At 42.2% G+C, this 24473-nt stretch overlaps 2 protein-coding genes across 2 annotated transcripts in view; both read right to left on the reverse strand.

Moving 5' to 3' along the window:
• Positions 1-24473, reverse strand: part of LOC126426522 (uncharacterized) — a 102184-nt gene that overhangs the window by 71850 nt on the left and 5861 nt on the right. Inside the window, exons 2-3 of the mRNA XM_050088426.1 lie at positions 19652-19744; positions 12495-12587 (exon numbers count right to left, since the gene is read on the reverse strand). Of these exons, the coding sequence (XP_049944383.1) occupies positions 12495-12587; positions 19652-19672 (114 nt within the window). The 5' untranslated portion in view covers positions 19673-19744. The remainder of the gene's footprint in view (positions 1-12494; positions 12588-19651; positions 19745-24473) is intronic.
• LOC126426523 (pleckstrin homology domain-containing family G member 5) overlaps positions 19685-24473 on the reverse strand; it is a 556069-nt gene continuing 551280 nt past the window's right edge. The window contains exon 20 of the mRNA XM_050088427.1: positions 19685-19744. Coding sequence (XP_049944384.1) covers positions 19685-19744 — 60 coding nt within the window. The remainder of the gene's footprint in view (positions 19745-24473) is intronic.

The raw sequence follows: 24473 nt of genomic DNA on the forward strand, positions 1-24473 counted from the left end.
GAGAAACTTCTTCATCCCCCTTGGCTAAAAAATGTGAAGAAAACTTGTTTTCTAAATATTGTAATGCCCCGGAATCGTGCGATAGATGGGACCGATCAATAACTGTGTAAGTTGAATCTGCATAAGATGGTAATCTATTCTGCATACAAATATGTACAAATTATATTCCATTGGGACGAGACACTAAAGAAGACAATGTAAATTAGAAGGAAAATGTTTACTAAAAGTGTTCAATAACACACTACATTATGTTACTGTAAAGTATTACTGCATACAATGATGTAAATCTAAGTTATTGTGATATAGAAGGCTTCATTAACACTAACAATTTCATGCGATGTGTCAAATTTTTATGCTTCCTGCACAATATTTCATTGTAGCACACTAATAAATTTTTTATTCCCTGTTTTGAAGCAGGAAAGGGCATTTTGTTTGAATCCACTTTTACTAAAATTTTCAACTTTTTCTATTGAACTGAGGCCATCTGTCAAGTTTGGAGCTGTCAATTGATCATCTGGTTGAACTGGGCCTGAAGAATCAGGTTGTTCAATGTTCAGCTCTTGCTCATGCGTTTCTATAAGCCCATCAACTGTCAGCTCCCAATTGTGTGAATCAAACAATTCAATCAGCCAGTGAAATTGACTCCAGTCACATTATCAATCTGATCAGGACCTGGTGCTGATTACCCCTGTATTTAAGAAGTGAAAATAAATCGACACAGTTTTTCCAGATGCCAATTAAAGCATTTTGTGAAACTTCATTCTGAAATTGATCAATAATTCTCACAGCAACTAAAACATTGATTTGCTTCCGAAAGTCTGACAGAGAGCTTGTTTTGTCCCATAGCTTTGCGCAGATGCGCAAACAACAGGAGAAGGACCTGGTATGTTGTCGATTAACAGAATCACTTTAAATAGGATTTGTTGTAATTGGCAATAATATCTGTCTTGAGGTATGAAGTAATGACCAAATGAGTAAAAAAAAAAAGGGGAGGGGCGTGGGGGAGGGGGGGGGTGGAGGGGGGGGGGGGGGGGGGGGGAAGAAGCTGCTCCCAAGCTTCAGCATTCACCTTCCAAATCACAGGCAACACAGCTTTAGAGAGAGGTTTTAATTTACAATCACCAGCTACATTCAAACCAACCATCACTGTCAATTTACCTTTGGTGGCTTTACAACCAGGAAAGATTCTCTCTTCATGCCCAATAAAACTTTTTTAGGCACCTTCTTCTAGCAGAGACCAGTTTCATCAACGTTTACTCTTAGAGATGGGCAAACTTGTTCATCCTTGGGAACTAGTTCACTGGTGATCACTCTTATTTGGGAACCGTTCATCTTTACTTGTTCACCGTTCATTTGTGCTTGGTATATGGTTCCTATGAAAAATGTAAAATTAGTAGCATAGGGACTGAAGATGGGAGGTGCCAAGAGGGGCACTTTCCTCTCCCCTGGAGTACAGAGTTTTTATTCATAACAGAATTCTCACACACTTGTAATTTTCGTGATTCTGCAAAACCTCTCATTTAGCCAACTGTAGTATTATCTGGCTGATCACTACGAAATAATATAAGGTGGTGCACAAAAGCCGGCCCCGTGTACAGATTGCTCACCAATTACGGACGATTTGTTGACCGCTATGAGCATAGAATAGATAAACATGTAATAATTAGGCATTGAAGAAATGATAAATAAGCTAATGCAAACAACAACTTCGAAACAATAGATGACAATTGGTGGGCGACAATGAGCAGTCTAGTACTCGGGGCCGATATTTCGTGCGCCACCCCGTACCACTGAAATAATGTTGTACAAGTCATCATATTCTCTTTACACAATGTGACACCAGACACTCGATTATGGAGCGTGGGCTTCACTCAGTTGTAAGTCGGTCTGCCTCCCATATCAATGAACATGCTGTTTTACCTTGGATCAAAAAAATGCAGAAAATGCCCAACTGTGTGTGCCGTGCTGACTTCCTTTGCATGTATAATAACTAAAAAATCTTGGCTTTTTACAAGTATTTCTTCTGCTGTTTATCGAAATAGTGAAGTAAGCTGATATGCCGTTTTGTTACCTGAAAAGATGTGTGTATTCCATACTATTCCATAATTTTTATGTAATTTAAGTAATTATAAAATACATTTTAATTACCAGTCTTGCACGCTGAATAGATTACAAAAAGAACCAGAAGTTCAGAGCTCAAAAAAAGGTTTGAAACAGATCTAGAATTGGCGTGCGCAGCGAATGAAACTAACAACTCGATACTGAACTATGAGCAGTCGGCAGTGGAACTGCAATGAGTGGCCACGTGAAGAAGGACGAGTCCACCTGAGGGAGACCAAGACCGAGACAGACGGGAACGGGACCGAGGCTGGAACGAGACTGGCCGACGTGCTGTTGCGGGAACAAGACCGACTATTTCCCATTCCCAGGAACTGTAAGTAGAAAGTAGACCAAAGTGAACTATGAAAGACCATTCCTTAGAATTCATTCCTCACTCATTCCGTTCATCTTGATGAACCATTCCTTTGGACCCGTTAGTTCACAAATGACCCATCTCTATTTACAATGATTTTGTTGCTATTGCCCCCGTCTATCACCAGTTTCTCTGGACAGAGTGATGCAGTCTCTTTATCAGCACTTACGGCATCTCCACTTTCAAGCAGAGGTTTAGGGAAAGAGGTACAATTTAGAAAAGTCACCCAGAACATCGGGTCAGGGGATACTTACTTTCCCCTCACCTAGGGTTCTGGATTACTTTTCTAAGCTGTGCCCCTTTCCCTAAACGTCTCTAGTCCTTTTCCTTGAACACTCTTCCTTCCGAGCCACTGGCTTCGAAAGTTTGTGGAAAGTTAAATATCTCTCTCTCTCTCTCTCTCTCTCTCTCTCTCTCTCTCTCTCTCTCTCTCTCTCTGTGTGTGTGTGTGTGTGTGTGTGTGTGTGTGTGTGTGTGTGTGTGTGTGTTTTTTTTCCCCTGCAGCCACTTGGTGAATAGATTGTATTATCTGTCCATTTACATTATATTGGTGTATCCTGTTATTCATAATCATTTCATTTCACAGTGGGTGCCTACTCAAAAGCAGGTTCATTAAACAAAATTCTAGCCATTCAATTTGTTCTTGATCTTGTACTGGTAACAGAGAACAATGTGAATACAACCAACTGTGGCATGCATGTCTTAGTATTAGTGTATGAAAATATTTGGAACACATGTGAATGTTTTCCTGAACAACTGCTGTAAGCTGTGTTTAAAAATGCCCCATATATTACTAACCGCTCATTAGCATGGAACTAAAACATTTCTTCAAATATCTCAGCAGCTTTGTTTACAAACTTTATAGTCACACTGTATGCATGAAATTAATTGTAGGTACATGTTCTTAATTGTTTATGCCCCATTTCCAAATAAATAACTATATGTTTTTTTTGCTGTTTACTGACCTCACTTAAGTGTCAACTCAAAAATTGCTAAATTTATGAGCCACACAATTCTTTTGGTGTTGGCTGCTTTATATGACAATCGCCACTTGACTATGCTGTCACAATATGCTTGTTTTGTCTTGTCTTGTCTGTAGGTGGTGATGTTTGGGACCCTTTCTGTTCATGTTCTATATTAATGACCTTGCAGACAATATTAACAGGAACCTTAGAATTCCTGCAAATGACGCAGTTATCTACAATGAAATACTGTGTCAAAAAGGCTGCACAAATATTCTGTCAGATCTTCATAAGATTTCAAAGTGGTGCAGTGACTCGCAACCTAGTTTAGATGTCCAAAAATGTAAACTTTTGCACTTCATGTAACAAGAACGTAGTGTCGTAGGACTATTATTTTCCACTTCCTTTGCCAGAAAAGTTGTGAACCCGAATTCTGAACGACTGGTGAGACACGAACTTGGGAATAAAAAATCAGTACGGGGCCTTACATACTCCTACTCGTGAAGCCCGAGGAGGATGTGATGGAGCCGAGCTGTGTCGTAGCCCTTATGATCGAAGAAAACCACAACAAGAGGACGGCACTGGGAAGAAGGCCTGCTGAACTGCAGTTTTCAATTAATGGAGACGATCGATCAGAGGCGGTCCCTCCTGAAAGGTGCACCAGTAACGAGATAAAATGTGACGAGATTAGAGGACCCAACTGAGCAAATGAGCCACCATCCCTTTTAGTAACTTGGAGGAGACACTGGTCAGACTGACTGGCCGGAAACTAATAAGGGGCGGCAGATCCTTGCCGGGCTTATGGACTGGATCCACAACAGTGTCTCTTTACTGAGAGGGGAAAATGCCTTGGAGCCAAATACAGTTACCGTATTTACTCAAATCTAAGCCGCACTCGAATCTAAGCCGCACCTGAAAAATGAGACTCGAAATCAAGGAAAAAAATTTTCCCGAATCTAAGCCTCACCTGAAATTTGAGACTCTAAATTCAAGGGGAGAGAAAAATTTTAGACAGCACCTCCAAATCGAAACACAGTTGGTCCATTGTAACATGAGACACAATTTAGGTCGAATGGATGAAGGAACAGCTGCAGTAGTTTGGTTCGAGTTGTAAGCTTAGCAGTTAAGCTTTACCAGGTAGCCATTGCTATGTGTCAGGTGCTCCGTCCGTATTTATACGGGTACCCTTCCTTTTTCACATGCTTAGTCTGGTTTGAATCGACTGCTTATTTTGCTTTGATCTGATAAGTGCCATTCTCTTTGTTATAGGTGTTTACTTCACTCTAAGCTGAAAATGCATTATTGTTCCGTGTCGTGCATTGTTGGTTGCATTCTGATAATGAGTGTTTACGACCTGTCACAAACCGCGGCATGGCTTGCTTTTGTGCGTGCTACCACCACAATCCAACTGCGGCTAGCCTTAAAATTTTCGATTTTTTGCTCTCTAGTAGAGTCATGTGTCTTAATTTTTAAAATTTCGGTGTTCATGGGCAGGAATTTCTGACACCGTTCCTTAACAAATTCATCTAAAATCACTTCTAGTGTATGATATCAGCCACACATTGGCCCACTAAATGCTTTCCTGCTACTCGAACATTCAAATAATTTGTCTCTCTGCAGTCGCCATCGCCTGACGTTTCTCTCATCAATCCAGTATCGCAGACCTGCAGCACAGTTAGAACTTTGTTCCGCAAACTGAATTTGGCATTATAATGAAAGCACTTCATTATAGTTCACTAACACCAACAAGCACTTCACAAACTTCCACGAAGCAATAGGTGCTGCTACATGAAATCTTAATGAGCCCCAGCATATCAACTCGTGCAACAATTGTAAAGCCTTGTGCATTGTTGGTATTTTTATGTAAAGAAATTTATTATTGTTGTTGTGAATATTTGAAAGGCATCTACACTTGAAGAGAACAATACGGAATTTCTATTTACTTTGTTGGATAATGTATGAAAATGCAGTGTTCGAAACTCGGGGCGGAGAGAATGTTCGTCTTCTACCTTTTTTTTTTTTAGTTTATTTATTGACGCAGAGGTTTTGGCGCCAGTATTTATCTTTGTGTCTGCAAAGCATGCCTGTGTAGAGCTACATATATTCGACGGCAGAAGTTAGTTGTGGCGGCTCCTACCAACATTTTTCAGAACTTCCGCTTACTTTGCACTCGATTGTAAGCAGTAGGTGGTTTTTTGGATTACAAAACGGAAAAAAGTGCGGCTTAGATTCGAGTAAATAAGGTAAGCACCTGGAGAAGATTTCGCCACTGTTGAAGCAATTGGTTATGGATGGGATCAGGCCCAGGACCTGAATCATGAGAAGAAGAGAGGACCAGAAGAAGCTTCCATTCAGTATAGTGTGCATTGTAGGATTCCACTTGACAAGGCAGCAAACATATGTGGAAAGCTTCAGCCTGCTGTTTCTGGAGGACGAAGGCAGTTGGATACTAGGTTGATGCCGATACCATCACAAAATTGTTCACAGAGTGTTCTGCAAGAACTATTGGATCTTTACGCAGGCCACATGGAAGGGTAAGGTCCAGAATCAATGCCTGCCTTGGGAGATGTGGAGTGTAGCTCACATCCGTGATGATGGGACAGAAGAACGAAGAGAGGAGACAAAGCATTCCCAACACATCCACTTGCTCTGTTTGATTAAGTAACGGGCTTCAGTATGAAGACATTTAAAAGCAATAAGACTGGCGGAGGACCAGTACCGCTTGAGATGTTGCAAGGTGTGACAATTGCAGATAGCAGTGGCAATGGCGTTGTTCCACCACAGAACTGGCAACAGTGAATGGGCCCGGTCAAGTGGGGAACAGCAATGCCGGCAGCCCGGATTGTCTTATCAGATAGATTATGGACGACGTCATCAATAAAACGTGACAAAGATGATGACAACATGACTCAGAAGGTATACAGAGGCCAATCAAGCGTGAATGAAAGCCCTGTGGGGTTACCCAGTCATCAGCAGGCAGAAAGGGAACAAGAGAATCAACAGGCCACTACCACAGAGGTGGTCATGTGGCAACCAGTGCAAGGAAAGGAGAAGGGAAGGAAAGTAAGCTAAAGATCAATGGCAAAGAAAGTGCCGTATGCAGCTCTAAAATGAGTAAAGAACCATCATTAAGAAGGCATTGTTTTTTTAAGAAATTGGTCAAATTGGTCATGAGGAGCCCCGACTCAGGGAGGGAGGGAGGGAGGGAGGGGGGGGGGGGGGGGGCACTGAAGCACTGTTCAACAAAGGGCGATGGGCATCAAATTCCCCAAGAAGAAGGATGGGAGGGAGGGAGAGAGAATTACTGAAGTAGGGCAGTTAGGGCAGCAGGTGTAGGTGGTCTGTCAGAGAAAGATAAAGATTGCAAACCTTGACTGCAGAGTCCAAGTGGACCCGGACGGCAACTGCTTCCAATCAGGTACGAAGGTAGATACATGTACTGACAATATCTGTACAGACACCACTGGAAGCCTTCAAAGGGCACAGAGCCAATGAGGTGTTGGTGACCGAGCATTAGTAAAATGAGATTCCTACAGAACGACGCAAGCTACCAACTGAAACACGGTAAGGGATTTAACTTTGGGACTCAACGGTATTATCCATTTCAGTTCCATTGCATAAACACAGAGCAGATATCCAAATGGGAGGCGAATGGGCTTGAGACAATCATGCTGCTGGGTCACCATCCATCACAAATGAGGACATGGTAACAGCCATCAATAACAGGTCAGGCCCATGTTGTGAGGAGGGACATGCCCTTCCAGGGGCATCAGTGGAGCCTTCTCTCTCTCTCTCTCTCTCTCTCTCTCTCTCTCTCTGCATCAGTGGAGCCTTCTCTCTCTCTCTCTCTCTCTCTCTCTCTCTCTCTCTCTCTCTCTCTCTCTCGCCCCCCCCCCCCCCAATCACACACACACACAAACACAAACACACACACACACACACACACACACACACACACACACACACACACACACACAAACCACAGTCTCCGGCAGCTATGAGACAATCCTTTTTTATTGTGCCTAGCAGCGACTCAGCATTACCGCCATATGATGATTAGCAACTATCCTTTTCATAATACTGTTTTTAATCAAACATGTTTAACTTACATGTTTAGGCACAGTTATACAAGTATTCACTGAACTGTACTACCCCACCTTGCTAAGTTGTGCATTAGTGGGAATAAATTGCTGTTCTGTGACACAAAACTGCACAGTTTGCAGCATTTACTTTTAAATAAGGTGGATATTAAAGTCACCTAAAGTGCTACTACAGAAGTCTACACATTACATTTATAGTGAAGCAAATAATAGTTTCATTTACTTCCTCTGCAGTGCACTGAAAATGCCTTAAACTTTTTTTTTGCAGGAAACAAAGATTTCAATTGCAAAATAGGAGTAATTTGTAATCACTTCTGTAAAATAAACAGAATCAAAGTAGCAACCGAGGAAGACTGGTAATCTAGTGAAGTAATATTGGGAATACAATACTCTAATAAACTAACGAAGTTTCATATTTGGATGGGAGGGGGCAGAGGGGGGGGGGGGGTGTTAGATGGGAGGGGGGGAGGCAGCACACTACTAGGCTTTAAGGTATGTTCACTGAAGTTCATGCCAGAATACCTGTCACTGTTTTGAAATTAATTTCCAATGAGTACTGTAAAGTTAAGTGTAGATCCCCAAACAGGATCTACCATATTTGATGGCACCTATCAAAGCAAACACGAAAGGTCACATTGTCCCAGACACACATTCACACAATGTGATCTACAGCCATTTCATTTCAGAAAGGTGGTGTGAGGTACATGATTCTCCAGTTTACACAAGGGAGTCTATGAACATTTTTTATTAACTGCCATTAATCTGCTAGAGTTCGCACAAAATTAGAATAAGTACAAATAAACATCAAGAAATTAGCAGGAAAGTCGCTACAGCTACAAAAGGCAGCCAGTATCCCTATGGTATTTCTGCGGCAGCCTTCAACAGTGAATGCTCTCAGAAAATTTGTGAAAGTGGATGAACTTGTCATTGTTATGTAATAACACTACCTTCATTTGAAAGGTCTTAGTCTAACTAATATTAAAGCTGAGCTATTTTCTACTGGGGGAATCTGCCCCTTCATTTACTACAGTAAAATATTCGGTGTCTGAGTTTACACAAGGCCACACAAGTTGCTAAGACGAACAGTGCAGTGGTTACGGAGATGATAGATAAACTCCAGTGGAAGACTTTGCAGGAGAGACACTCAGTAGCTCGGTACAGGCTTTTGTTGAAGTTTCGAGACCATACCTTCACTGAGGAGTCAAGCAGCATATTGTTCATGAGGATAAAATCAGAGAGATTAGAGCCCACACAGAGGCATACCGACAATCTTTCTTTCCACAAACAATACGAGACTGGAATAGAAGGGAGAACCGATAGAGGTACTCAGGGTACCCTCCACCGCACACCGTCTGTTGGCTTGCGGAGTATGGATGTAGATGTAGGTGTAGACCAAATGAGGTGGCCACACCAAAAATTGGGTAGAACAGCCACGACTGAAATTGCACAAACTACCAAACACCATATGCATTTCAAAAAGTGCTGTATGTACATCACATACTGACTGAAAATTTGGACATTAGAAAGCTGTGCACAAATTGTGTGCCACGTCTACTCACAATGGAACAAAACTGCATCACCACAAACTCAGTCGAGTGTTTGGCAATGTTTTGCTGCAATAAAGCCAAATTTTTATGTCTATTTATAATTGTTGATGAATGTGGGTTCATCACTTCGCATTTGGTACAGAGGAAGAGTCAAAACAGTGGACTGAAAATGGCGAATCAGCTCCAAAGAAGACAGACAGTTCCGTCGGAAGGCAAGGTCATGCAGTCATTTTTTTGAGATTCCTATGGGATAATTTGAATTGATTATCTTAAAAAAGGAAAAGCAATCACTTGTGAGTAATGTGTAAACTTATTGCAGCATTTTAGTGATGAAATGAAGCAAAAATGGCCACATCTAGCAAAAAATAAAGTTTCTTTTCGTCATGACACTGAACCAGTTGATACATAGATTATCTTGATGGGTAAAAACAATGAGTTAAAGTTTGATTTACTTCCTCATGCACCCTAGTCATAACATTTAGCCTCTTCTGTTTATTTTGTGTTTACAAACTTAAAGGAATGACTTGGTGGTGAAAGATTTGTTAAAATTGAAGAGGTGGAGCCTGCAGTTGAGGGTTATTTTGCAGTGCTCGACAATTCTCACTTTAAATGGGGTCCTGAGATATTGAACACATTTGGAAAAAGGGTACCACACTGAAAATGGGCTATGTAGAGAAATAAGATGTTTTTTCCCCAAAATGTTTGTGTTTTGTTTGTTACGTACTTCTGGGAAGCCCTTATACACTGAGATGACGAAAGCCATCACAATGGGAATTAACAGACTTTGAATGCAGAATGATAGTTGGAGTTAGACACATAGGCCATTGCATTTCAGAAATTGTTATGGAATTCGATATTCTGATTCCACAGCATCAGGGGTGTGCCGAAAATACCAAATTTCAGGCATTGCCTCTCACCATGGACAATGCAATGGTCGACGGCCTTATTTTAATGACCAAGAGCAGTGGTGTTTGCACAGAGTTGTCAGTGCTAACAGACAAGTAACACTGTTCGACATAACATCAGAAATCAATGTGGGATGTATCACGGATCTGTCCTTTAGGACAGTGTGCCAAAATTAGGCATTGCAATAGTCTAACACGAGTTCTTTACAGATGATTGGAAAAACTGGTAGAAGTCAACCTCGGGGAAGATCAGTTTGGATTCCGTAGAAATGTTGGAACAGGTGAGGCAATAATGACCCTACAACTTATCTTAGGAGATAGATTAAGGAAAAGTTATCCTATGTTTCTAGCATTTGTAGACTTAGAGAAATGCTTTTGACAATGTTGACTGGAATACTCTCTTTCAAATTCTGAAGGTGGCAGGGGTAAAATACAGGGAGCGAAAGGCTATTTACAATTTGTATAGAAACCCGATGGCAGTTATAAGAGTTGAGGAGCATGAAAGGGAAGCAGTGGTTGAGAAGGGAGTGAGACAGGGTTGTAACCTATCCCCGATGTTATTCAATCTGTATATTGAGCAAGCAGTAAAGGAAACAAAAGAAAAATTCGGAGAAGGAATTAAAATCTATGGAGAAGAAATACAAACTTTGAGGTTTGATGATGACATTGTAATTCTGTCAGAGACAGCAAAGGACTTGGAAGATCAGTTGAACAGAATGGACAGTGTCTCGAAAGGAGGATATAAGATGAACATCAAAACGAGGACAATGGAATATAGTCGAATTAAGTTGGGTGATGCTGAGGGAATTAGATTAGGAAATGAGATGCTTAAAGTAGAAAAGGAGTTTTGCTATTTGGGGAGCAAAATAACTGATGATGGTCAAAGTAGAAAGGATATAAAATTTAGACTGGCAATGGCAAGGAAAGCGTTTCTGAAGAAGAGAAATTTGTTAACATCGAGTATAGATTTAAGCGTCAGGAAGTCGTTTCTGAAAGTATTTGTATGGGGTGTAGCCATGTATGGAAGTGAAACATGGTCAATAAATAGTTTAGACAAGAAGAGAATAGAAGCATTTGAAATGTGGTGCTGCAGAAGAATGCTGAAGATTAGATGGGTAGATCACGTAACTAATGAGGTGGTACTGAATAGAAATGAGGAGAAGAGGAATTTATGGCACAACTTGACTAGAAGAAAGGACTGGTTTGTAGGACATGTTCTGAGGCATCAAGGGATCACCAATTTAGTATTGGAGGGCAGCATGGAGGGTAGAAATCGTAGAGGGAGACTAAGAGATGAATACACTAAACAGATTCAGAAGGATGTAGGTTGCACTAGGTACTGGGAGATGAAGAAGCTTGCATAGGATAGATTAGCATGGAAAGCTGCAACAAACCAGTCTCAAGACTGAAGACCACAACAACAAGAAGCTACAACAGCTGATGAGCAATGTGAGTGCCTTTGCTAACAGCTCAGCATCACCTGCAGTGCTTGTCATGGGCTCATGACAGTATCGGTTGGACCTTAAGGTTATTGTAAAGTAGTGGCTCAGTCAGATGAGTTTAGATTTCAGTTGGGAAGAGCTGATGGTAGGATTCAAGTGTGGGACAGAGCCCACGAAGATATGGACCCTCATTGTCAACAGACTCGGTGGTGGCTCCATAATCGTGTGGGCTAAGTTTACATGGAATGGACTGGGCCATTTGGTCCAACTGAACAGAACATTGGCTGGAAATGGTTATGGTTGGCTACCTCGAGACCATTTGCAGTGATTGATGGGCTTCATGTTCCCAAACAAGAATGTCATGTCACCAGGCAACAATTGTTCGCGATCTAAGAACATTCTTGACAATTCAAGCGAATGATTTGGCCACCCACATTGCCCAACATGAATACCATCCAACATTTATGGGACATTATCGAGATGTCAGTCCACACACAATATCCTAAATTGGCAACACCTTCGCAATTATGGATAGCTATTGAAACATCGTGGTTCAATATTTCTGTCGGGGACTTCCAATGGCTTATCGAGTCCATGTCACATCGAACTGATTCACTAGACCGGACAAAAGGAGGTCCCATGACTTGTCACCTCAGTATATTTACAAGATTACACTCAAGAGGCAACTGTCATGATAAAAATTAAAGCCAATGTACAACGAGCACTGCTGTTATCTCTGCTACTTGTGGAGCTTTTCAAACCTCCAAACAGATTTTCAGAAAATCTGTGGGTCATATGGTTAACACACAATATTTTTCATTTTCTTTTGGCTCTGCAGGGATTCTGAATTGCAATAAATGCTTTTTACTGATGAGAATCTTCCAAAAAGAAATTTACCAACTTTAGAAGCTGTGGCACAGAACAGATATTTACCCCTTGCCCTTCTTTTTTTTCTTTCTTTCTTCTTTACTGCTGTGGAAGAACGAAGAATCATTTTAGCACAACTTTTCTAAAACCTAGGGGTCTACCTTGCACTATAGTACATGGTACAGCAAAAGTACTTACAGCAGCCTCTGCTCTATCCTGTTCACCCCTTTCTTTCGGCTCTTCCTTAATATTGTTTGCACATTCTGGAACTGCTGATGGGTCTTCGAGAACCTGAAAAAAGGGTGAAATAGAGGTATATTTGCAGCATCTCTCAGCTTGAAGTCTGGTGGTCACTGGGTGGCAGAATGAACAGGGAGTAAAACAAGATGAAAAGAAATAAGATCATTAAAATCATTAAAGTGATATCAGTGCACGCGTGCACACACACACACACACACACACACACACACACACACACACACACACACACACACAGACAGACAGACAGACAGACAGAGAGAGAGAGAGAGAGAGAAACATGTTCCCAGTCTTGTATGTGCCTATCCCTTACTTAATTTGCATTTATCACAAGTCTTGCCTGTGACAAGGTGATGGGGCTGGGAAAAGGCCTGACGAACTGCAGTTTCCAATCGAAGCTGATGATCGATTGGAGACCGTCCCTGCTGAAAGCCGCACCAGTAACGAGACAAAAGGTCCCGAGATTCGAAGTCACGACTGAGTCAATGAGCCGCCATCTGTTCTAATAAAATGCGGGGGGGCACTGGTCACTATCGAGGGGCAGCGTTTCCTTGCAGGGCTTATGGACTGGAACCAGAACAGTGTCTCTCCACTGAGAGGGGAAGATGGCTTGGAACCAAATATGGCTCAACACTTGGAGGTGGTTTTGGCACTGCGAAGGGCTGAGGTGTTGAAGCAATTGATTATGGATGGAATCAGGGCCAGGAGCTGAATCGTGGAAAGAAGAGGAAACCAGAAGCAGCTCACATTCAGTAAAATGTGCACTATAGGATTCTGCTTGACAAGAAGTAAAACAAATGCAGGCCGCTTCAGTCCGCTGCTTCTGGAGAAGGAAAGCAGCTGGATACCAGGCTGACATTGATGCCGTTGCAAAAAGGGTCACAGGAACCAATGGATCTGAAGACAGGCCACCTGGAAGGGCAAGGCCCGGAATTTATGACTACTACAGACAACTTTAGGGGGTGTGGAGTGTAGCCCACACCCATCATGAAGGGATGGAAGAACCTAGAGAGGAGACAAAGTGTTCCCAACACACCGAGCTCTGTTTGATTAAGGAATGGGCTTTGGTGCAACGACATTTAAACATAAGACTGGCAGAGGACAGATGCCGCACGAGATGTTGCAAGGCGCAATGACGATTGCGGATTGTGGTGGCAATGCCCGAGCTCCACAAGGAACTGGCCAACAGCAAATGGGGCCGGTCAAGCGGGGAACGGCAAGGACGGCAGCCCCGGTTATCTTATCGGACAGATCACAGGTGACTTCATCATTACAATCTGACAAAAAAGGTGGAAACCCGACCTGGCTGGTCTATTAAGACCAGTCAGCAAGGTGGAAAGCCTGGTCATCAGGAGGCAGGGAGGGAGGGAGCGAGAGAATCAATGGGGAGTGGTCACTATCACAGACATCATAGTGTGGCAACCAGTGTAAGGAAAGAACAACAGAGGGAAAGTGAGTGAAGATCAACAGCAATGAAGGTGCCCAGAAATGAGTCGGAGAACCACCATTTTCTGCAAAGAATTGGTCAATGAGGAGCCCCGAGTAGATAAAAAAGCACTGTCCCAGAACAGGTGATGGGCATTAAGAACACCGAGGAGGAGGAGGAGGAGGAGGAGGAGGAGGAAAGGGGGAATTGCTGGAGGGCAGACAGAGCAATAAATATAAGAGCCCTCTAGGGTTGAGACAGATTGCAAATTGTAACATAATTCAAGAGGCAGGACACAGGGGGGGGGGGGGGGGGGTGCAGGAACTGCAGGGAGGGGAGACGAGAGAGGGGCAGGACTAAGATTAGGGAGGAGAGGGAAGGAATGTAACAGAGGCAAAGGTAAAAGTCGTCAACACAGGCAGAAGTCTGTCATATTTTTGACGAGCTTCAGTGTAAGATGGCAACAGCTTCCAATGAGGTACAATGAGGGATCCACGTACTGACAATATCTGTACAAGTAGTCACAATATCTGTACAAGCCAATGTGCAGACACCAGCGGAAGCACTCAAAGGGCTGACCTAGTTCCGACAAAGAGCGGAACTAACGAAGTGTTGGTGAGCAAGCATTAGAAAATGAGATTCCTAGAGAATGACATAAGCTACCAAGTAAAATGCAGTAAGGGACTGTAAGTCTGGGAGGTGACCATAGTATCCATTTCAGTTCCACTGCACAAATACGAAGCGGGTATCCAAACGGGAGGCAAACGGGCTGGAGACTATCACACCCCCGGGTCACCATCCAACACAAATGAGGACATGGTGATAGCCATAAATAAGAGGTCAGGATCAGATTGTGAGGGGGACACACCCTTCCAGGGGCATTAGTGGGACCTTGTCATGAGACTTATGTTTCTTCTTCCTCTCTTTTGTAGTTCAAGGAGAGCAGAACAGGGAGGAAAAGCAGGTTTCTGCAAGAAAAGCGAAAGAGAATGGGTTACCTCCAGGTCTACACACTGTGTGTCCATTGCCCGAGTTGTAATAGCAGGCCTCCAGCCTGAGAGACATGAAGGGGAGTGGTCTCGCGAGGGAGCTCCAGCACTGGCGGGTGCTGAAGAAGGGGTGCACTTCTCCAGAGCCAGGGAGGAGGGGCGGGACACAGAGGACAGGGTAGGGGAGGGGGTGCAGGAACTGCAGGGAGGGAGAGATGAGAGGGGCGGCTGGACTGGGATAAGGAAGAGGGAGGAGGGGGAAGGAATGTAACAAAGGCAGAATTCGTCAAATACAGGGAGAAGTCTGTCATACTTTTGACGAGCTTCAGTGTAAGATAAATGATCAAGAGACTTCACTCCTGTATTTTCTTTCCCTTCTTAAAAGATGGGAAATCTGGTGAGCATCGAGAGTGATGGGCGAGACAATTAACACACATGGGTGGCAGTGCACTGGGGGCTCCCCTCATTGAGTGGAAGTCCACATTCATGGCACGGAGGGTTCGCCATACACTGGGAAAACATGTGCCCGCTATACAAGCACCAAAAGTGCCGCACAGGTGGTGGGACATACAGCTTCATGTGAGCCAGTATCGGTACAGTTGTTTTACGACCTTTCTGTACACATCGAATTGAATGAACACCCAGGAGTTCATCAGTTTGAAGGATGTGGTCCCTATGAAGAATGGCACTCTGAACCACATTCAAAGACTGGTCAGGAGGAATAGACACCAGGACAATGCAAAGATGATCACAAGCACAAAGGGATCAACAGTAGACTGACTGCGTCTTACTGAGGGACTCCACTTCTCTTTGATATTTTCCACAACAACTACAGCTCTGTGATGGTGAAGGTCTCCCCATCTGTGCTAGTGCAGACTAGGTGGCAGGAAAAGTGTTTCACCCCAAGCCGGTGAGCCTGGCTTTCCTCCCAGGATGTAGCAAGGGAAGGGAAGGCTGTAGAGTCATAAGAAAAAGCATTAAATGATCCATTACCAACCGAAGACCCGACCGTAGAAGAATGGACAGTTTTGTGGAGCCTGATACATTTCATATACTTACCATCTGTCCCGAGACCACCCACTCCAATCAGCACCTCTTCCCAGCCACAGCACCAGAAATTCCAATGCTGCAGAATGACAAGCAACCACCCCTAGGAACCTACAGGGAGGCAACAGCTCAGAAGTGCCATCCCTGAGTTGCCAGGGGGCTCAGCCAAATGGATGGGCCTACATAATGGCCCCACCTCATGGACTCACTACACATGCTGGTGGTCTAGTGGGCAGAGCGAAAGGACAGGGAGAAGGGAGGGGAATCCGTCCCATGGACACTAGGTAGGGATTCTTCAAAAATGGCTCTGAGCACTATGGGACTTAACTTCTGTGGTCATTAGTCCCCTAGAACTTAGAACTACTTAAACCTAACTAACCTAAGGACATCACACACATCCATGCCCGAGGCAGGATTCGAACCTGCGACCGTATCAGTCGCGCGGTTCCGGACTGAGCGCCTTAACCGCGGGACCACCGTGGCCGGCAGGGATTCTTCCCAAAATAGTTCACACTACAGAAAGAAAATTTAGAAGTGGAGGTCAAAGTCCAAAGGGGTACCAGAAACACCAGAAAGGAAGGATGGAAAGGAATAAAACTGCAAGGAATACAGGATACTCAGGTCAACTTAAGTATGAACAACAATGAAGAGGAAGGAGGGGCAGCAAGGAAGGAGTGACGATGGATAGGGAGGGGCGTAGGGAAGGAAATACAGCCCGGGAAGAAAGAATGGGCGGCAAAAGTTCAGCAACCCATGCGTGCCTCATATGAGCTCACAACATAACTGTGAGGCCCCTGGGGGATAGGTGACTAAGAATCCCACACATGGAGTTTCATTTAGTTTGTACCCCCCCCTCATCACTACTTCCAACAAATGGTTCAAATGGCTCTGGGCACTACGGGACTCAACTTCTGAGGTCATTAGTCCCCTAGAACTTAGAACTACTTAAACCTAACTAACCTAAGGACATCACACACATCCACGCCCGAGGCAGGATTCAAACCTGCGACCATAGCTGTCTCGCGGTTCCAGACTTCAGCGCCTAGAACCGCACGGACACTTCGGCCGGCCTATTTCCAACACCTCTCATTAATTTTTGTTTATATTGAACTGTATAACATGAGCCTTTTAAGCTATTAGCTGTTTACCACATGTAAACCAGGTGCCTTGTTTTCCTGTCATAGTATAGTATTGGTGTGTTTGGCTCATTTATGAATCTAATTGTGGCATCAGGACAAACAGTTTTCGAAAAGGTCTGCAGCACCTGGATAAATCATTCATGTACGGCAAAAAGAAGAGAGGGCTAGGAACCAAAACTTTCTGGACACCATATTTAATGTTTCCCCAGTACAAATTTAGCCTTACTCCTGTGGCTAGGTCACAGAAAATGCCTAAAAAGAAATCATCGTTATTTAATTTTATCAGAACTAAGTTTGTACGGTCACATACTTTTGTATCTGTAAAGAAGCACTTACGGAAGTAAAACTGGTTTCAATGATATCTCTAGTAGCAGAATTGTCAAAAATGATGTCTGCTGGTGATGTATGTAATATTTGTCTAAGTAAAACTAACAAATGTGTTTTTGATGACCTCATTTCTTTTCTCCTTTTGTTCCCAGATACCTAATTTAGTGGACAATTATTTGTCATCATCAGTGAGATAAGCATCATTTGTCTTAGTTTATTTTGTTTTATGGCCCATAAAGCTCCAAATCTTCTTCTCAATCGTGTACGAGAGGGGACCCAAAAATAACCGGAATTTTTTTCTAGAAAGCATATACTTTATTGTTTTCAAATACAACCTTAATCTCCTTTGAAGTACTCTCCATTAGCATTAATACAATTGTCCAAACGTTCATTCCAGTGTTCGAAGCACCTTTTAAATTCGTCCTCTTTGATACCTGCTAGCACTTTCATGACATTGCGTTTTACGTCTTCCACATCCGCAAAACACTTCCCTCTTAAGTCTCTCTTCACCCTCGGGAACAGGAAGAAGTTCGAGGGTGCTAAATCCAGCGAATAGGGCGCATGGGTCAAGGTAGTAGTTTTCGTTGAGGCCAAAAATTGGCAAACGCTGAGAGCCGTGTGCGCGGGAGTGTTGCCGTGATGCAGGAACCACATGCCAGAATCCCACTTCTGCGAAGCCGTTTCATAACCTCCAAATAGAATTGTTGGTTTACTGTCTGGTTTTCAGGGGCAAATTCAGAGTGTACGAGCCCTTTGATGTCAAAAAAACAGATCAACATCGTTTTCACATTCGATTTCACTTGTCGAGCTGGTTTTGGTCGAGGTGAGCCAGCTGACTTCCATTGTGATGACTGTTGTTTGCTTTCTTGATCATACCCATAGCACCATGAACCATCACCTGTAATGATTTTGTTGAAAAAATGTGGATCATCTTTGAACACGTCCTTCATTTTGAGATAGGCTCGAACGCGACGATCCCTTTGATCTACGGTACAAAGCTTCGGCACGAATTTTGCTGCCACTCTTCGCATCCCCAAATTGATGGTCTAGATGCGCTGAATTGAGCTCCAGGACAACCCGGACAAGTTCTTGAGTCGGTCGATTGTCCTGCGTTGATCTTCACTGATGAGATCACGGATTTTGTCGATGTTATCTTTGCTTCGAGCAGTTGAAGGGCGACCGGAACAGGGCTGATCTTCAACCACCATTTCTCCCTTTTTAAGCTGAGAAAACCATTCGTACACTTGCATTTTACTAAGAGCACAGTCTTTGTAGGCTGTCTGAATCATCACAACAGTTGCTGCTGCGTGCTTGCCGAGCAAGAAACAAAACTTCACTGCCGTACGTCGTTCGTAAGAACTAGCCATTTCCTCGTGTCAAGTCTGCATTGTACACACACTCAAAGAAACCACACTTCTCACTGTCGGGTGACACCACGTAGCAGAATGACTCAGCAGAGCTCCTACTACAATCCTCTGGCGGCGAAACCTGCTACTACAAGTACACAATGTCAGCATTACGATTCCGGTTACTTTTGAGTCCCCCCTCGGGTCCTTGGGTAGGACTTCACTTTATACAGCTGGTCATGGTGAAGTAAACTGAGAAAAACTGTAGTCTCAGACTATTCACCAGATGACTGAAAAATTGAATATCAGTGTGAGTTATCGTTGGTTGCAGAAAGAAGCAGATACGTATGTTTGCATACCATCCTGCAACATACATCTGGTTCTTTCTACTTACTGGTCATTTGGTTTCCTGAGTATCACATGAACAGAGGAATATTACAATAGCAACTACTAGGTGCACAGTGAATGGGAAATTACAGATTGAATCTGGCCTCAGCAACCAGACTGTGGCCATGGGTGTACATGTCCAATGTTTACTTCCGATGAAGGCCTTGTTGGCCGAAAGCTTACTTTTCAACAGCCATTCTGTCGTGCCTGTATGCGACTCAGCATCTCTGCTATATCGTGATCAGCAAATTATAGATTGTCATTTATTTGCTAGACAGACTTTTCGCCTCATTTTGTTGCCCTGGGAGATAAATATTTTACATACACTATTGAGTGCACTTGGAAATAATGTGCGTTGCCTTCATACTACGCACTTAACTTATGCAAGCACAATAACTGAACATTTTCCCATACTGTGTGTAAATTGAGTACTTACATAGTTCACAACGAGAGCCATCCCAATTTGTACTTATGGTTCTTCCTTGATTCTCTCTGTAAATCTTGCAGCTACTAATGGGTCTTTTGGAATCTGAAAACAAGGTAAAAATATCACTGTCACTGGATACTGCATATACATCTTTGCACATACTGGTCATAGTTTATTAAGACTCTATGGTACTTCCTTTCTGATATTTATGACAATGTTTCCTTTTGAGATTTCTGGAGTTGGCCCTCCAAAAAATGGATCACTTGGGGGTGTTTCCTGTGATAAATGTCAATGAGAAATGCAATTTTGGATATTGTGGTTCAGTATGAAATTTACGTACCTAATTTAAAGAGTGGCCTAAAATTTGTCTGGTACAATATTCAGTTTAATGACACTGTTGACAAAAAATGTTAACAGGAACGAGTAACTGAAGCAATGGGTGAAGACAAGTTCTATCGCACACCATTTTTCATAATCCCATCATACATCAATTGGAAATACTGAATACTGTCCATGTTAGCTGTCACCAGTGTTCCACATCCACATCCAGGCTCCACAAGCCACCTAACTTCAAGTGTACTTTTGGTATAGCTTCAAGTTCCTTCTTTTCTGTAACTGAATGGTGTGCGAGGAGGAGCCAGTTGGTAAGCCTTCATATGAGCTGCAATTTCTCTTTGGAATAAAACAACAGCCCAATTAAGCTTCTAATTTAATTTTAAAAACCATGGCCAGTTTTAGCCATTATCCAGTTGTAACAAAAGCAGTAACTGAACTGGTCAATGATCCTATTTTCACCACAAACCAGAACACACAATACACACAAATGGTCTGAGTATTCGATAATTACAGACACTTGGAAAACCTAATACGCTCTAATGAGCAGATTACCCGATACACAAAAATACTTCACAAATCAACTGAATAAATTACAGAAAATTATTTCACTTAGGAACAAATATATTAAAATATAATATAATAAAATACTTCTAAACGTGAAAAGATGTGTTCACTTTAACTTTGAGAGAAATATTTGAAAAGAATTAAATCTTTTGTGTTTGAAAAAGAATTAAATCTTTTGTTATTAGTTTTTAAATAAACATTGGATTGTAATTTGAAGAACTTCTGCAATGTAAATGTTATAACATATAACCAAACTATAAAGCACATCTTTCAATGTAAACCATAAAAACGCAACATCTATGTGTTACAACGGGACACGATCATCGCTAGTCATTTTGTATGTGAGTTAATGTTTGGCGAGTGGTAATCTTGGTCACTTCACATGTAAGCCTGCCAGTTCTTGGAGAGAAGGGAGACATGTTTGTTGAGTAAACACTACGTAAATGTGAAGCTGTGTTATTATATGTGGGGTTTACAGCAAGATTATTAAATTTGATGCAAACAACTTTGACTTTTGTTCACCTTGTTGACAAATTACAGAAGTAGAACCTAAACAGTCCTTTAGCAAGCAAGTGAAATCAGAGTTATTTGTTGACAAGAAAGCCTAACTGATGACAAGCCTACAGTGGACGACGGCAGCAAAGTTACGTAACGTTAATTTAGTTTAAAAATCTTCGTGTAGCGGATACATGAAATGTAACTCCAGCTCATTTATTTTTCTGTTGGATTAACAATGGACAACATAAAGCCAAAGCAAATTATGCTTTTAACAACATTTTGGACGACACCATTGAATACGTTCTCATTTTAAACATTAGGAAAATGTAATGGAGGAGAATGTTGATATCAAAAAACAAATTATACTGGAATTCTTATATAGAGAAGAATGTAGCAACAGGCGGGTCAACGGAAGCATCTGATCCCTCCGTCAGCTTTGACCCCGTAATGGTGTGTTGTGTGACATCACGACGGGGTGGAGTTTAGTTTATGAGTTGCGTTTTTAGATGTCATCTTGGTGTCGTCTGGTGGTGTGGGTATGGCCCATGTGTTATGTGGTTTACTGGGTTCATTTGGTGCCAGCGCTTGAAGTGTGCACTTATCGGTCGTGATTGTTAGAGAAGAACAAAAAAGAGTGTCAGTGAGTTAAGAATTAAGTTTACATTGTGTTTATGCTATTGCAGTGTCGTTTGACATTATTAGTTTGCTGTTTGTCACGTGGTAAGTCGTTAAATACAATTTGTGGCTTCTTTTGTTAGGTATGGATATCACTTATAAGTATAATAGTGCGCGTCTCAGGCTGAAATGGGGGATGACATGTTGTCCGTCATTCAGTTTCCGCAACTTTTTGGGCTTGTGATGGAGATAGCGAAATGCGGCATATCTATGCAAGCAAAATATGCGGGCTGGGGGTTAGTGTGTAGAGCTGTAACTTTTATATGATAATTAGTCGTTTTTTGGGTCTATTGTTCGCGTGTTATGATATTCGGTGGGGTTTTTGTGTGTTGTTGGGTTGGTGTTATTTACTGCATGTGTTGGTGGCTGATGTTTTGGTATTGGCACTTGTGGTTGATTTATGTTGGACCTCGATTCCACTTTTTTTCTGGTTTCGCCAGTTGTGTCTGATGTGTATAGGTCATGGGAAGTGACTGATTCCAACTTGTCGTTGCAGCTGTGTGTTATGGTATCGTGAGCTGTTGTTGACCAATATAGGTCAAGAAAAGTGTTTGATTCCAATGTGTCGTCGTAGTTATGTGTTTCAGTATCGTGAGTTGCTGTTGACCTATATACATCCACAGAAGTGTCCGATTCCAATGTGACATTGCAGCTATGTGTGTTTTGGTATCATGAGCTGCTGTTGACCTATACACGTCAAGGGAAGTGTGCGATTCCGATTTTTGTTATTTAGGTGTTGGTTTTGTGTTATAGATAGTTGCGGTGCGATTATAATTTTTGGAGTGGTTGGTTTCTTAATTTGTGGTATAGAAAATTGCGGTTGAGCTATGCAGGTGAAGGGAAGTGACCGATTCCTGTCGAATCGGTAAGTTTAGCGGAATTTGGGAATTTTGTGGTGTACTTATGTCATCATTTTGTGTGGTTTGGGTCGTGGTGTGTGTCTGTATGTGTTTATATTTAGTTTGTCCCCACCCAAAAACCTCCAATTTCCCGCACTGGTCCTGTTAGTTTGATTATATTTTTAGAGAGAGAGATGTGTTTGTTGGTTTTGTATGTATTTTTGTGTTTGTTGTCGTTTATGTAATGACATCATAGGCACCATATTGGAGTCGTTGAGAATTGTTGTTTCTGCCATATTGGTGACGTCATGGGTCAAAACAGACGGGTGGAATCAGATACTTCTGTAATCCCCAACAGGCATTATCAACAGCAGGTTCGATAAAATAACTAGTATCGAAAAACAATACCTCCACAAAAATCATAAAAACAGAATAATAAAAAATAATATTGCATAAATTTATTCACAGTTTAGGAAATAGATATAAGTTCTTGTTACATACATTCCAATGAACTGAGAAAATACACAATCTGTCAGGAACTAATCCATTAGTGCACAGAGTTACATTAGTGGTGTATTTGACAGGAATGGACTTTTTTTCCTCCAATGGATTGTTGAATATCTGTTCTTCCAGTTTTGTATCAGTAGTTGTGAGGATCAGTCCACTACTGGGAACAATTGGCAACTGAATTTAAATATTTTTTTCTACAGCCAGAATGTGATCACAGCACCAAATTTCATGCATTACCTCTCACCACAGATAACACGGTGGCTGACAGCCTTTATTTAACAACCAATGGCAGCAGTGTTTGCGTAGAGCTGTCACTGCTAACAGACAAGAAAACACTGTGTGAAATAAGCGCATAAATCAATGTGGGATGTACAAATAACATATCAGTTAGGATAGTGCGTCGAAATTTGGCTTTAGTGGGCTACGGCAACAGATGACCATGTGAGTGCCTATGCGAACAGCACGGTGTCACCTGCAGGGAAATACAGAAGCGTCCGATTCCACCCATCTGCTTTTACCCTTGACGTCACAAATATGGTGGAAACGACCATATACTACAACTCCAATATGGCGCCTATGACGTCATTACGTAAACATGACAACAAACACGAAAATACATTGAAAAACCAACACACACACGTTCCACAAAAAAACCAAATGAAACTAACAGGACAAGTGTGGGAAACTGGGGGTTTTTGGGTGGGGGCAAAGTAAATATAAACAAATTTAGACACACACCTACCAAACCACACAAAACGACGAAAAAAACCGACAACATAAAACTCCCCAAATTCCACTAAACACACTATCCTCTGGAATCTGACACTTCCCCTGACCAATATAGCTCAACAGCAACTCCCAATACAGGAACACCCACAGCTACAACCACACACTGGAATCAAATACTTCCCTTGAACTATATAGATCAACAGAAACTACTGATACCAAATCACAAACCCCAAAACTACAACCATGTCCAAAATCATCACTACCTCAAAAAACACTTCCCTTGACCTGTTATCCATACAACATCTCCATATATAGCCGTCCCCGGTCTGAGACGCCAGACGTTTAGTAAGCCTCATTTCTTAACGACACACTGAACACTTCACGATTTCATCCAAAAATCTGAATAGTTGAAGAAATTTTATTAGACACAACGCACTGCCCCCCATCATTGCCATCAACCGAAAACTGTTGACCTTGTCAGTCATATCCGTACCTACCCAAGACATAAAAAAAGGAATTTACTAAAATTCACACGCGACGAACAGAAAAAAAACTACAATAACATGGACATAACAAAACCAAAATCGTTAACTCTCTGAAAAATATTCCGCTGAAAGCACTGTCACTACCAATACCACACACGTGCAATGCTACCAAGCAAATGAACCCCATATGCCACA

Source organism: Schistocerca serialis, chromosome 11, assembly GCF_023864345.2.
Source record: "Schistocerca serialis cubense isolate TAMUIC-IGC-003099 chromosome 11, iqSchSeri2.2, whole genome shotgun sequence".
Lineage (NCBI taxonomy): Eukaryota > Metazoa > Arthropoda > Insecta > Orthoptera > Acrididae > Schistocerca > Schistocerca serialis.